Source organism: Salvelinus fontinalis, unplaced genomic scaffold (assembly GCF_029448725.1).
Source record: "Salvelinus fontinalis isolate EN_2023a unplaced genomic scaffold, ASM2944872v1 scaffold_0166, whole genome shotgun sequence".
NCBI lineage: Eukaryota > Metazoa > Chordata > Actinopteri > Salmoniformes > Salmonidae > Salvelinus > Salvelinus fontinalis.
In genome coordinates, this window is record NW_026600375.1 from 283,677 (window position 1) to 298,279 (window position 14,603).

At 44.8% G+C, this 14,603-nt stretch overlaps 1 protein-coding gene across 1 annotated transcript; it reads right to left on the minus strand.

Annotated features, from left to right (window-relative positions):
- Positions 1 to 10,118: 10,118 nt before the first annotated feature.
- Positions 10,119 to 14,142, minus strand: LOC129844020 (zinc finger protein 239-like). The gene is made up of 2 exons (XM_055912390.1): positions 14,054 to 14,142; positions 10,119 to 11,870 (listed from the first exon to the last, which is right to left on the minus strand). Exons 1-2 carry the CDS (start codon positions 14,085 to 14,087, stop codon positions 10,744 to 10,746), a joined length of 1,161 nt encoding a protein of 386 aa, XP_055768365.1. The 5' UTR covers positions 14,088 to 14,142; the 3' UTR covers positions 10,119 to 10,743.
- Between the last annotated feature and the right edge of the window lie 461 nt (positions 14,143 to 14,603).

Genomic DNA, 14,603 nt, shown 5'->3' on the forward strand with positions numbered 1-14,603 from the left:
CCTCTTCTCTCCTCCACCCTCCTCTCCACCCTCCTCTCTCCCCTCCCCTCCTCTCTCCTCCACCCTCCTCTCTCCCCTACCCTTCTCTCTCCTCCACCCTCCTCTCTCCCCTACCCTTCTCTCTCCTCCAACCTCCTCTCTCCCCTCCCCTCCTTTCTCCTCCACCCTCCTCTCTCCCCTCCCCTCCTCTCTCCTCCACTCTCCTCTCTCCTCCACCCTCCTCTCACCTCCACCCTCCTTTCTCCCCTCCCCTCCTCTCTCCTCTACCCTCCTCTCTCCTCTACCCTCCTCTCTCCTCCACCCTCCTCTCTCCTCCACCCTCCTCTCTCCTCCACCCTCCTTTCTCCCCTCCCCTCCTCTCTCCTCTACCCTCCTCTCTCCTCCACCCTCCTCTCCCCTCCACCCTCCTCTCTCCTCTACCCTCCTCTCTCCCCTCCCCTCCTCTCTCCTCTACCCTCCTCTCTCCTCCACCCTCCTCTCCCCTCCACCCTCCTCTCTCCTCTACCCTCCTCTCTCCTCTACCCTCCCCTCTCCTCTACCCTCCTCTCTCCTCCACCCTCCTCTCTCCTCCACCTTCCTTTCTCCCCTCCCCTCCGCTCTCCTCTACCCTCCTCTCTCCTCCACCCTCCTCTCTCCTTTCTCCCCTCCCCTCCTCTCTCCTCTACCCTCCTCTCTCCTCCACCCTCCTCTCCCCTCCACCCTCCTCTCTCCTCCACCCTCCTCTCTCCTCCACCATCCTCTCTCCCCTCCCCTCCTCTCTCCTCCCCCCTCCTCTCCCCCCTCCCCTCCTCTCTCCTCCAACCTCCTCTCTCCCCTCCCCTCCTATCTCCTCCACCCTCCTCTCTCCTCCATCCTCCTCTCTCTCCTCCCCTCCTCTCTCCCCTACCCTCCTCTCTCCCCTATCCTCTCTCCTCCACCCTCCTCTCTCCTCCACCCTCCTCTCTCCCATCCCCTCCTCTCTCCTCCAACCTCCTCTCTCCCCTCCCCTCCTATCTCCTCCACCCTCCTCTCTCCTCCACCCTCCTCTCTCTCCTCCCCTCCTCTCTCCTCCACCCTCCTCTCTCCTCCACCCTCCTCTCTCCTCCACCCTCTCTCTCTCCTCCACCCTCCTCTCTCCTCCACCCTCTCTCCTCCACCCTCCTCTCTCCCCTACCCTCCTCTCTCCTCCGCAAATCTCTCTATCCCCTCCACTCCCATCCTCTCTACTCTACCCTTCTCTCCTACCCTCCACTCTCCCCTTCCCTCCTTTCTCCCCTCCCCTTCTCTCTACCTTACCTTCTATCCCCTACCCTCCTCTCTCCTGTACCGTTCTCTCGTATCTACCCTCCTCTCTCCTCTACCCTTCCCTCTCTCCTACCCTCCTCTCTCCTCTACCCTTCCCTCTCTCCTACCCTCCTCTCCCCAACCCTCTTTTCTCCTTCTCAAATCTCTCTCCCCTCCCCTTCTCTCTCACCTATCTTGCTCTATGCCCTCCTTTCCCATCTCCCCTCCCTTTCTCTCTCCCCTCCCTTTCTCTCTCCCCAACCCTCCTCTATCCCTACCCTCTCTCTCACCTATCTTGCTCTATGCCCTCCTTTCCCATCTCCCCTCCCTTTCTCTCTCCCCTCCCTTTCTCTTTCCCCAACCCTCCTCTCTCCCTACCCTCTCTCTCTCTCCTCCTCCTCAAATCTCTCTCCCCACCCCTTCTCTCTCTTCTCATCTCTCTCTCTCTCTCTCTCTCTTTCTCTCTCTCTTCTTGACGTATAGTGTTGGACCTGTTGATCTTGACTCAGCTCATAGACCTCTATCATCTACACCCCTCCTTCTCCTACTCTAACATAACACCAATATAATATATACTCTCATTCATTTACATGGAGATAGATACAATCAATCATTGACACACTGAATATACAACAGTCAGATGCATGACACCATCACAACTTAACTGACATTAGTGCCTGTCCCCAGATGGACAGTTAGTCTACAGTAAAGTACATTTACAGGTGATCACATCATTGTCCTGCTTTGAGACACATTTTTACTGTCTGCTTCCATTTGCATGTTATTTTACTAGCCCTGCAAATGGTAATATATCTTACAATATCAAAACATATCTCAGTAACTGTCACAAGTGTCTATCAATATAACAGCCTCCTACCTGTGCTCCACAACAGGGTCATCAGTACCACTGCAGGTATCATATCTGTCTCTAACTGGGGCTCCACTGAGTGAAACAAGACTACTGTCATGAAGAGAGGACTGAAGAGTGGAAAATACTGCTAGGCTATATGACTTCTATCTCATTACGTCCTAACTTCAATGATGTGAGATAAACTTCTTAGCATCTTATCTTGGATCAGTGGTTGAACACACTACAGCAAACTGAAAAACTCCACAGGAAACTGCTGACAGAGCAGCAAAGTTTCACATAGTGTGTTCCATAATATCAGCTCTAATTTTCTACTGCTTGAGTTCACCTCTTATAGAATATTGGCTTAATGTTCCAGCACCTCAATATAAACAGTACCAGCACCCAAAATGAGTACTGATGAGGTCTCATGTTAGAGCAGGAGAAGGGGGGATGTGGTGTAGAAGCTAGAGGTCTGTTACCCAAGTCAACTCAACAGGCCTGATGCTATATGTCAGGGTCAGGCTGGGCTGGGACAAGAGAGGAACAGGTTACTGGTTATGATGACTTCACTGGTGAGAAGTCAGTGAATAAAAGATGAAGGGGAGAGGAAGGAGGAGAGGAGAGGGAGGAGAGGTGGAGAAAAGAGGAGAGAGAGAGGAGGAGGATGGGAGAAAGGGGAGAGGAGAGGAGAGGAGAGGAGAGGAGAGGAGAGGAGAGGAGAGGAGAGGAGAGGAGAGGAGAAAAGAGGAGAGGAGAGGAGAGGAGAGGAGAAAAGAGGAGAGAGAGAAGAGGAGGAGGGGAGAAAGGGAGAGGAGGTACTCTTTGTATCCCACCATTCCACTCAGAGGACTCTACCTTCTGTTATCAAGTGGGCGTTTCCACTATATTTAGTTTACCAGTCATTTCAGTGAAGGGAACAAGTGCACACTTTAGGAGAAAGGAGAGATAATTGGTGCAATGCTTCTTTCTAGTCTACAGTCCTGCGCCTGTGACACCAGATTATCACCTAGTGGCCATAAGAGGAACTGTCCTGTCAGTGTGTTTTTACTGCTGGCTCAAAACAACACATGACCTGCAAACATGATATGATTCATGTGTGAGTACTAAAAGCATATGAATATAGTATATTATAGTATATTTATTATATATGTGGGTCTGATAAGTAAACACTCTTAATGTTTGCTGTTTTATCACTAAGAAGAACATTGGACACTATGTAACCAAACACATGTGAAACCTCATGATATGAGTGATAAGAAGTGTTTAAAAAGGTGAGTTCTGAACCCTGTAGACTACTGCACTACTTCTGAAGAAGACCAGAGTCATTTCAGAATGAAGACTGCTATAGTTCTGACGCTGTTGCTGTTCTGTCTGTCTGGGGCCTGGACTCAGGGAGAGAGTGGAGGGGTGACTAGTAGTTCTGTCTGTCTGTCTGTCTGGGGCCTGGACTCAGGGAGAGAGTGGAGGGGTGACTAGTAGTTCTGTCTGTCTGTCTGTCTGTCTGTCTGGGGCCTGGACTCAGGGAGAGAGTGGAGGGGTGACTAGTAGTTCTGTCTGTCTGTCTGTCTGGGGCATGGACTCAGGGAGAGAGTGGAGGGGTGACTAGTAGTTCTGTCTGTCTGTCTGTCTGTCTGTCTGTCTGTCTGTCTGTCTGTCTGTCTGTCTATCTGTCTGTCTGTCTGTCTGTGGACTCAGGGAGAGAGTGGAGGGGTGACTAGTAGTTCTGTCTGTCTGGGGCCTGGACTCAGGGAGAAAGTGGAGGGGTGACTAGTAGTTCTGTCTGTCTGTCTGGGGCCTGGACTCAGGGAGAGAGTAGAGGGGTGGTAGGTAGGTAGGTAGGTAGGTAGGTAGGTAGGTAGGTAGGTAGGTAGGTAGGTAGGTAGGTCGGAGAGAGTGGAGGGGTGACTAGTAGTTCTGTCTGTCTGCCTGCAGTATATACACTAAATCAACAAAAGTATGTGGACACCTGCTTGTCAAACATCTCATTCCAAAATCATGGGCATTAATATGGAGTTGGTCCCCCCGTTGCTGCTATAACAGCCTCCACTCTTCTGGGAAGGCTTTCCACTAGATGTTGAAACATTGCTGCGGGGACTTGCTTCCATTCAGCCACAAGAGCATTAGTGAGGTCGGGCACTGATGTTGGGCAATTAGGCCTGGCTCACAGTCGGCGTTCCAATTCATCCCAAAGGTGTTCTACGTTGTTGAGGTCAGGGCTTGTGAAGTTCTTCCACACCAATCTCGACTAACCATTCATGTATGGAACTCGCTTTGCATACAAGGGCATTGACATGCTGAAACAGGAAAGGGCCTTCCCCAAACTGTTGCCACAAAGTTGGAAGCACAGAATCTTCTAGAATGTCATTGAATGCTGTAGGGTTAAGATTTCCCTTAACTGAAACAAAGGGGCCCGAACCATGAAAAACAACCCCAGACCATTATTCCTCCTCCACCAAACTTTACAGTTGGCACTATGCATTGGGGAAAGTAGCATTCTCCTGGCATCCGCCAAACCCAGAATAGTCCTTTAGATTGCTAGAAGGTGAAGCATGATTCATCACTCCAGAGAATACGTTTCCACTGCTCCAGAGTCCAATGGCAGCGAGCTTTACACCACTTAAGCCTACACTTGGCATTGCACATGGTGATCTTAGGTTTGTATGCAGCTGCTCGGCCCTGGAAACCCATTTCATGAAGCTCCTGACAAACAGTTTCTTGTGCTGATGTTGCTTCCAGAGGCAGTTTGGAACTTGTTGGTGAGTGTTGCAACCAAGTACAGATGATTTTTACACGTTACACGCTTCAGCACTCGGCGGTCCCGTTCTGTAAACTTGTGTGGCCCACTACTTCTTGGCTGAGCCGTTGTTGGTCCTAGACGTTTCCACTTCTCAGTAACAGCACTTACAGTCGACCGGGGAAGCTCTAGCAGGTCGGAAACTTGACAAACTGACTTGTTGGAAAGGTGCCATCCTATGACGGTGCCACGTTGAAAGTTACTGAGATCTTCAGTAAGGCAATTCTACTGCCAATGTTTGTCTGTGGAGATTGCATGGCTGTGTGCACATGTTTATACACCTGTCAGCAACTGGTGTGGCTGAAATGGCCCAATCTACTAATTTGAAGGGGTGTCCACATTCATTGTATATATTGTGTATTCCCCCAGCTGTCTGGTCCAGGAGAATATCACCTCTGATGCTGTCTGGTCCAGGAGAATATCACCTGTGATGCTGTCTGGTCCAGGAGAATATCACTTGTGATGCTGTCTGGTCCAGGAGAATATCACCTGTGATGCTGTCTGGTCCAGGAGAATATCACCTGTGATGCTGTCTGGTCCAGGAGAATATCACCTGTGATGCTGTCTGGTCCAGGAGGATATCACCTCTGATGCTGTCTGGTCCAGGAGAATATCACCTGTGATGCTGTCTGGTCCAGGTGAATATCACCTGTGATGCTGTCGGGTCCAAGAGAATATCACCTGTGATGCCCTCCGTTCCAGGAGAATATCACCTGTGATGCTGTCTGGTCCAGGAGAATATCACCTGTGATGCTGTCTGATCCAGGAGAATATCACCTGTGATGCTGTCTGGTCCAGGAGAATATCACCTGTGATGCTGTCTGGTCCAGGAGAATATCACCTGTGATGCTGTCTGGTCCAGGAGAATATCACCTGTGATGCTGTCTGGTCCAGGAGAATATCACCTGTGATGCTGTCTGATCCAGGAGAATATCACCTGTGATGCTGTCTGGTCCAGGAGAATATCACCTGTGATGCTGTCTGGTCCAGGATAATATCACCTGTGATGCTGTCTGGTCCAGGAGAATATCACCTTTGATGCTGTCTGGTCTAGGATAATATCACCTGTGATGCTGTCTGGTCCAGGATAATATCACCTGTGATGCTGTCTGGTCCAGGATAATATCACCTGTGATGCTGTCTGGTCCAGGAGAATATCACCTGTGATGCTGTCTGGTCCAGGATAATATCACATGTGATGCTGTCTGGTCCAGGAGAATATCACCTGTGATGCTGTCTGATCCAGGAGAATATCACCTGTGATGCTGTCTGGTCCAGGAGAATATCACCTGTGATGCTGTCTGGTCCAGGAGATTATCACCTGTGATGCTGTCTGGTCCAGGATAATATCACCATTGATGCTGTCTGGTCTTGGATAATATCACCTGTGATGCTGTCTGGTCCAGGAGAATATCACCTGTGATGCTGTCTGGTCCAGGAGAATATCACCTGTGATGCTGTCTGGTCCAGGAGAATATCACTTGTGATGCTGTCTGGTCCAGGAGAATATCACCTGTGATGCTGTCTGGTCCAGGAGAATATCACCTGTGATGCTGTCTGGTCCAGGAGAATATCACCTGTGATGCTGTCTGGTTCAGGAGAATATAACCTGTGATGCTGTCTGGTCCAGGTGAATATCACCTGTGATGCTGTCTGGTCTAGGAGAATATCACCTGTGATGCCCTCCGTTCCAGGAGAATATCACCTGTGATGCTGTCTGGTCCAGGAGAATATCACCTGTGATGCTGTCTGATCCAGGAGAATATCACCTGTGATGCTGTCTGGTCCAGGAGAATATCACCTGTGATGCTGTCTGATCCAGGAGAATATCACCTGTGATGCTGTCTGGTCCAGGAGAATATCACCTGTGATGCTGTCTGGTCCAGGAGATTATCACCTGTGATGCTGTCTGGTCCAGGAGAATATCACCTTTGATGCTGTCTGGTCTTGGATAATATCACCTGTGATGCTGTCTGGTCCAGGAGAATATCACCTGTGATGCTGTCTGGAGTATTTGTTTCTTGTCTTGTGATTTAGATGTGACTGTATTTTGACAGTTTCTTTATCTATTCCATACAATTGATGTAACATACAGTACATTAGTTTAAATAGGACTATTTTTCCTCCTTTGCGTATGCTAAATATATTTACTGTATGTTTGCATTTTTACAGTTTGTGTGCTTACAGTATGCTGTTTGAAATGTATTGAGTCATGTTGAAATATTAAACTTACATTTTTGCATTTGTGTTCCTTTCTTGTTTGAGTACACAAACAATATACCATATAACAACAGCATCTTAGTCTTTACACTGAAATAGGTTGTGATAGTAGTGTTTTGAATATGTCACATTAGAGTGAAGGGGTCACAAGGTGAGACGTGGTATGAAATAAAGTAATAATTTACAGCACACAGTATCTACTGTAAAGACTGTTGTCATTGTGTGGAAATCAGGGTCTGGCCCCCAAAACAAAGTTCCTCTCATAATTATCCATAACGAGCCATCTCCACCCTGGTACCTCCCTCCACACAAACACCAAGTCATTCTATGGAACGCGGCTCCGAGAGAGAGAGAGGACAAGACCATCATCAATCAGTAGATGGAGTTCCATCTCAGAAGCTCTACTGACCATCATCAATCAGTAGCTGGAGTTCCATCTCAGAAGCTCTACTGACCATCATCAATCAGTAGCTGGAGTTCCATCTCAGAAGCTCTACTGACCATCATCAATCAGTAGCTGGAGTTCCATCTCAGAAGCTCTACTGACCATCATCAATCAGTAGCTGGAGTTCCATCTCAGAAGCTCTACTGACCATCATCAATCAGTAGCTGGAGTTCCATCTCAGAAGCTCTACTGACCATCATCAATCAGTAGCTGGAGTTCCATCTCAGAAGCTCTACTGACCATCATCAATCAGTAGCTGGATTTCCATCTCAGAAGCTCTACTGACCATCATCAATCAGTAGCTGGAGTTCCATCTCAGATCTCTACTGACCATCATCAATCAGTAGCTGGAGTTCCATCTCAGAAGCTCTACTGACCATCATCAATCAGTAGTTGGAGTTCCATCTCAGTTCTCTACTGACCATCATCAATCAGTAGCTGGAGTTCCATCTCAGAAGCTCTACTGACCATCATCAATCAGTAGCTGGAGTTCCATCTCAGAAGCTCTACTGACCATCATCAATCAGTAGCTGGAGTTCCATCTCAGAAGCTCTACTGACCATCATCAATCAGTAGCTGGAGTTCCATCTCAGAAGTTCTACTGACCATCATCAATCAGTAGCTGGAGTTCCATCTCAGAAGCTCTACTGACCATCATCAATCAGTAGCTGGAGTTCCATCTCAGAAGCTCTACTGACCATCATCAATGGATATAAGTTTAAATACTAGACATGTGTAAGCAGGATGAAGGCTGAGCCCATGTGAGTTTACAAAGCTGGATCAACATGGAGTCACTATTAGACATGTAAAAAAACAGAACGTAAGCAGAATCTGTGTAGATGAGGCAAGGAGACTAACAAGACGTGTCTGGTCTGAGCCATATCTGATCTGGTGAAGGTTACTGGACACACATGGGTTAATAATACATAGACAACATCAGTCTGATCTGGTGAAGGTTACTGGACACACATGGGTTAATGATACATAGACAACATCAGTCTGATCTTGTGAAGGTTACTGGACACACATGGGTTAATGATACATAGACAACATCAGTCTGATCTTGTGAAGGTTACTGGACACACATGGGTTAATGATACATAGACAACATCAGTCTGATCTTGTGAAGGTTACTGGACACACATGGGTTAATATACATAGACAACATCAGTCTGATCTGGTGAAGGTTACTGGACACACATGTGTTATTAATACATAGACAACATCGGTCTGATCTGGTGAAGGATACTGGACACACATGGGTTAATGATACATAGACAACATCAGTCTGATCTTGTGAAGGATACTGGACACACATGGGTTAATGATACATAGACAACATCAGTCTGATCTGGTGAAGGATACTGGACACACATGTGTTATTAATACATAGACAACATCAGTCTGATCTTGTAAAGACCTTTGGACAGGAACATTAGATAATCAGTTATAGACACCAGTAGGAGTGTGCATGTCACCACCAATAGAATATATGCCCCAATATCTGAGCCAATAAGAGAATGGACACTAAGCAAGACAACACGATTCATAAAGTGGAGTGACAATGTTATGTAAGGATCAGACTGTATAGACTATATTACATGTATTTAGTGTATTATTGGGGTGGCAGGGTAGCCTAGTGGTTAGAATGTTATGTAAGGATCAGACTGTATAGACTATATTACATGTATTTAGTGTATTATTGGGGCGGCAGGGTAGTGGTTAGAATGTTATGTAAGGATCAGACTGTATAGACTATATTACATGTATTTAGTGTATTATTGGGGTGGCAGGGTAGTGGTTAGAGTGTTATGTAAGGATCAGACTGTATAGACTATATTACATGTATTTAGTGTATTATTGGGGCGGCAGGGTAGCCTAGTGGTTAGAATGTTATGTAAGGATCAGACTGTATAGACTATATTACATGTATTTAGTGTATTATTGGGGCAGCAGGGTAGCCTAGTGGTTAGAATGTTATGTAAGGATCAGACTGTATAGACTATATTACATGTATTTAGTGTATTATTGGGGCAGCAGGGTAGCCTAGTGGTTAGAATGTTATGTAAGGATCAGACTGTATAGACTATATTACATGTATTTAGTGTATTATTGGGGCGGCAGGGTAGCCTAGTGGTTAGAATGTTATGTAAGGATCAGACTGTATAGACTATATTACATGTATTTAGTGTATTATTGGGGCAGCAGGGTAGCCTAGTGGTTAGAATGTTATGTAAGGATCAGACTGTATAGACTATATTACATGTATTTAGTGTATTATTGGGGCAGCAGGGTAGCCTAGTGGTTAGAATGTTATGTAAGGATCAGACTGTATAGACTATATTACATGTATTTAGTGTATTATTGGGGCGGCAGGGTAGCCTAGTGGTTAGAATGTTATGTAAGGATCAGACTGTATAGACTATATTACATGTATTTAGTGTATTATTGGGGCAGCAGGGTAGCCTAGTGGTTAGAATGTTATGTAAGGATCAGACTGTATAAAAGCCAAGTACTAAGAATGAAGAGTCAGTTCTTCCATGGAATTGCCCGGCATAGAGGTCCCTAAACAAAGGAACTTAACATTTATTTGTCATCACTCATCTATATCATGTTGAAATCATTTGCGTGAGAGTGGGGAGATGAGGTTGCATGTCATGTTAAAACTAACAGCTCAAAAACCACATGGAATCTGGGAATAATGTGTACATCACTGGTTAGAGGACAACTTGTAGAAAACATCTAGCTACATTTTGATTCAAGTGGGTCACCAATGCTGTAAGTGTAACACAGCTCTTTTTTTGTTAGTCACTTTTTGTTAAATCACATAAATAGTACTGGATATATATATATATAGCCTGGATTTTCCCCTGATGAGGTTAATATCCATATCATGCTGAAATCAATGGAACAAGGGGCAAACGTTTAGTGTTCTACATTATGACATTATTAAAATACTCCTTCTACAATGTTAAAACATTATACATTGTGACATCATTAAAATACTCCTACTACAATGTGAAAACATTCTACATTGTGACATTATTAAAATACTCCTACTACAATGTTAAAACATTCGACATTGTGACATCATTAAAATACTCCTACTACAATGTTAAAACATTCTACATTGTGACATTATTTCATTGATATCATGAAACAACTCCTTCATTAATGTATTTTCTGATGTTTGATCAGAGATCTTTTATCAGAGTATCGCTTGTCACATTGATCACAGCTATGAGGTTTCTCTCCTGGGTGTGTCCTCTGGTGTACAATCAGATGGCTAGATGTAGTAAAACTCTTCCCACATTGATCACAGCTATAAGGTTTCTCTCCTGTGTGTGTTCTCTGGTGTGATACCAGGTTGCTTGACTGAGTAAAACTTTTCCCACATTGATAACAGCTAAAAGGTTTCTCTCCTGTGTGTTTTCTCTGGTGTGATAACAGGCTGCTTGACTGAGTAAAACTTTTCCCACATTGATCACAGCTATACGATTTGTCTCCTGTGTGTGTTCTCTGGTGTACAATCCGATGGCTAGATGTAGTAAAACTCTTCCCACATTGATCACAGCTATAAGGTTTCTCTCCTGTGTGTGTTCTCTGGTGTATAATCAGATGGCTGGATGTAGTAAAACTCTTCCCACATTGTTCACAACTATAAGGTTTCTCTCCTGTGTGTGTTCTCTGGTGTGATACCAGGTTGCTTGACTGAGTAAAACTTTTCCCACATTGATAACAGCTAAAAGGTTTCTCTCCTGTGTGTTTTCTCTGGTGTGATAACAGGCTGCTTGACTGAGTAAAACTTTTCCCACATTGATCACAGCTATACGATTTGTCTCCTGTGTGTGTTCTCTGGTGTACAATCCGATGGCTAGATGTAGTAAAACTCTTCCCACATTGATCACAGCTATACGATTTGTCTCCTGTGTGTGTTCTCTGGTGTACAATCCGATAGCTAGATGTAGTAAAACTATTCCCACATTGACCACAGCTATAAGATTTTTCTCCTGTGTGTGTTCTCTGGTGTACAATCAGATGGCTAGATGTAGTAAAACTCTTCCCACATTGATCACAGCTATAAGGTTTCTCTCCAGTGTGAATTCTCATGTGTACTTTTAGTGAATTTGATCTTAAGTAACTCTTCCCACAGTCAGAGCAGCAGTGAGATTTCTTCCCTGTGGGTCTCCTCTGGTGTTTCTTGAGGTGTTCTGATCGGGAGGGACTCTTCTCTGTCTCGTTGGCATCATGATGTTGTTGAGGCTCCCCAGAGGATCCACGATAGTCACGTCTCTCTCCTGTGTGAACAACAAGTCAGACAGATGGTTAAAGGCCCACAACAGCAGAAATCCACTGTAAAAGGTGATGCCAACAGCGTAGCCATGATGTTGTATAACAATTGACGTCTGTAATGAATGTTAAAATTACTTGACAATTGTCTTAAGACAGTCAAGTGAGCAACAATAGTCATATTTAGTCTTTTTTCCACATTAGTAGTAACATCGATGATTGTCGGCTAGAAATAAGTTATTACAGTTGCTGAACCCCTAAGCAGTGTTCCAGGCAACCTTTGGTCACCAATATAGGCCCCTTTCTGTGTTTGCTAAAATAGGCGCATGAGGGCAATGCACACGCAATTTGGTTGCAGAAACTCCTCCATGCTAATGCGGAAACCGCTAGTTATACCAATAACATAGACCTACTGTAGGACCCAGAACTTCACCTAACAATAACATAGACCTACTGTAGGAACCATAACTTCACCTAACAACATAGACATACTGTAGGAACCATAACTTCACCTAACAACATAGACCTACTGTAGGACCCATAACTTCACCTAACAACAACATAGACCTACTGTAGGACCCATAACTTCACCTAACAATAACACAGGCCTACTGTAGGACCCATAACTTCACCTAATAACAACATATATCTACTGTAGGACCCATAACTTCACCTAACAATAACACAGACCTACTGTAGGACCCAGAACTTCACCTAACAACAACATAGACCAACTGTAGGACCCATAACTTCACCTAACAATAACATATACCTACTGTAGGACCCATAACTTCACCTAACAACAACATAGACCTACTGTAGGACCCATAACTTCACCTAACAATAACATAGACCTACTGTAGGACCCATAACTTCACCTAACAACAACATAGACCTACTGTAGGACCCATAACTTCACCTAACAACAACATAGACCTACTGTAGGACCCATAACTTCACCTAACAATAACATAGACCCAGTGTAGGACCCATAACTTCACCTAACAATAACATAGACCTACTGTAGGACCCAGAACTTCACCTAACAATAACCTATAACTTCACCTAACAATAACATAGACCTACTGTAGGACCCATAACTTCATCTAACGACAACATAGACATACTGTAGGACCCATAACTTCACCTAACAACAATATAGACATACTGTAGGACCCATAACTTCACCTAACAATAACATAGACCTACTGTAGGACCCATAACTTCACCTAACAACAACATAGACCTACTGTAGGACCCAGAACTTCACCTAACAACAACATAGACCTACTGTAGGACCCATAACTTCACCTAACAACAACATAGACCTAGGATTATAAATCATTTAATATTTCAGGTGAAACATGGAAACTAAAATATCTTTGTCATGACATTTCATAACCTGATCACCAGATAATTTTGTGAATAATCCCACTAGGCTACTCTGTAATGTGTTGTCATTCTAAATGTCCTGAATGAAGGAAAATAGCTCTGTGTGTTGTGCAATAGCCTATCCATCAAGTAACAGTTCTCTACAGATGAGCTAAGTATCTCCGTGTCCAAACAGAGTAATGAGACGCGACTGTAAATCAAGCAGACAATAACATTATAAACGTATTCATAGTGTAGTGAATTCAGGGGGAAGCCCAGAGCTGAACTCAAACCACTGGTGAGTGGTTATATTTCTCCAGCCCCCATCCCTCAGCTGTTTACCAAACCAAGTCTCAGGGCAGCCATTTTGTTGCTGTTTAAATCCTAGGTTGTCCCTTTAAAAAAGCCAAATCAACCAACCAACCAATCTGCAGTTCAAAACAATAACAAAGATGTCATTCCACCACTGTTTTGGTCATAAGATGATGGATGGGGCTGGAGAAATGCAACTACTCTCAAATTCATAGACACACCTGTGGATGCAAGGACTGACCATCGATGATATCAACATTATAGTTTTAACCATGTTGAAGCTATACAGTGTTGGTTTACTATGTTTCTAAACATTGGCGTAAAAAAAGCTTGTTTGGGGTTCTGATGGGGTACAACAGTTGAACTAAGCTCATGAGGCATGTGTTATATTCTTCAAGAATCAATGGCTATAAATAATAGAAATGTAGCGATTGCATATTTCCCCTTTAATACCACACATCAGTTCAACAACTGCAGTTTGTTCCTCTGGTTTTAAGACAGTACTTACTAGTGTTAATCACGGCCCGGTTTCTCATAACCATCTTACGGCTAAGTTAATCGTTAGAACCATTGGATGCCTTAAGATGCGTTTGGGAAACTGGGCCCAGATGTCCAGTTTCCTCCTCTTCGTCCTCCTCCTCCTTTTTCGATGTGACAGTCATCTCCCTCTCCTTTTTCACTCCAAAAACTGCATCCTCCTCTCTCTCTGCCTCCTCTTCTTTTACTGTAACATCCTCCTCTCTCTCTGCCTCCTCTTCTTTTACTGTAACATCCTCCTCTCTCTCTGCCTCCTCCTCTTTTACTGTAACATCCTCCTCTCTCTCCGCCTCCTCTTCTTTTACTGTAACATCCTCCTCTCTCTCCGCCTCCTCTTCTTTTACTGTAACACCCTCCTCTCTCTCCGCCTCCTCTTCTTTTACTGTAACATCCTCCTCCTCTTTCACTCTGAACGAGTCTTCCTTTTCTTCCACAGAAACGTCTTTCTCTTCTTCTTTCCCGGTAACAGCCTCACCCTCTACTTGTTTTTGTATTGTAACATCCTTCTCTTCCTCCTCCTC

Excerpts from the sequence above, each read along its gene's own strand:
- LOC129844020 (XM_055912390.1), bottom strand. The coding sequence starts at position 14,087 with ATGGTTATGAGAAACCGGGCCGTGATTAACACTA. Across the intron at positions 11,871-14,053 it reads CCGGGCCGTGATTAACACTA|GAGAGAGACGTGACTATCGT; the intron begins GTAAGTACTGTC and ends TTGTTCACACAG.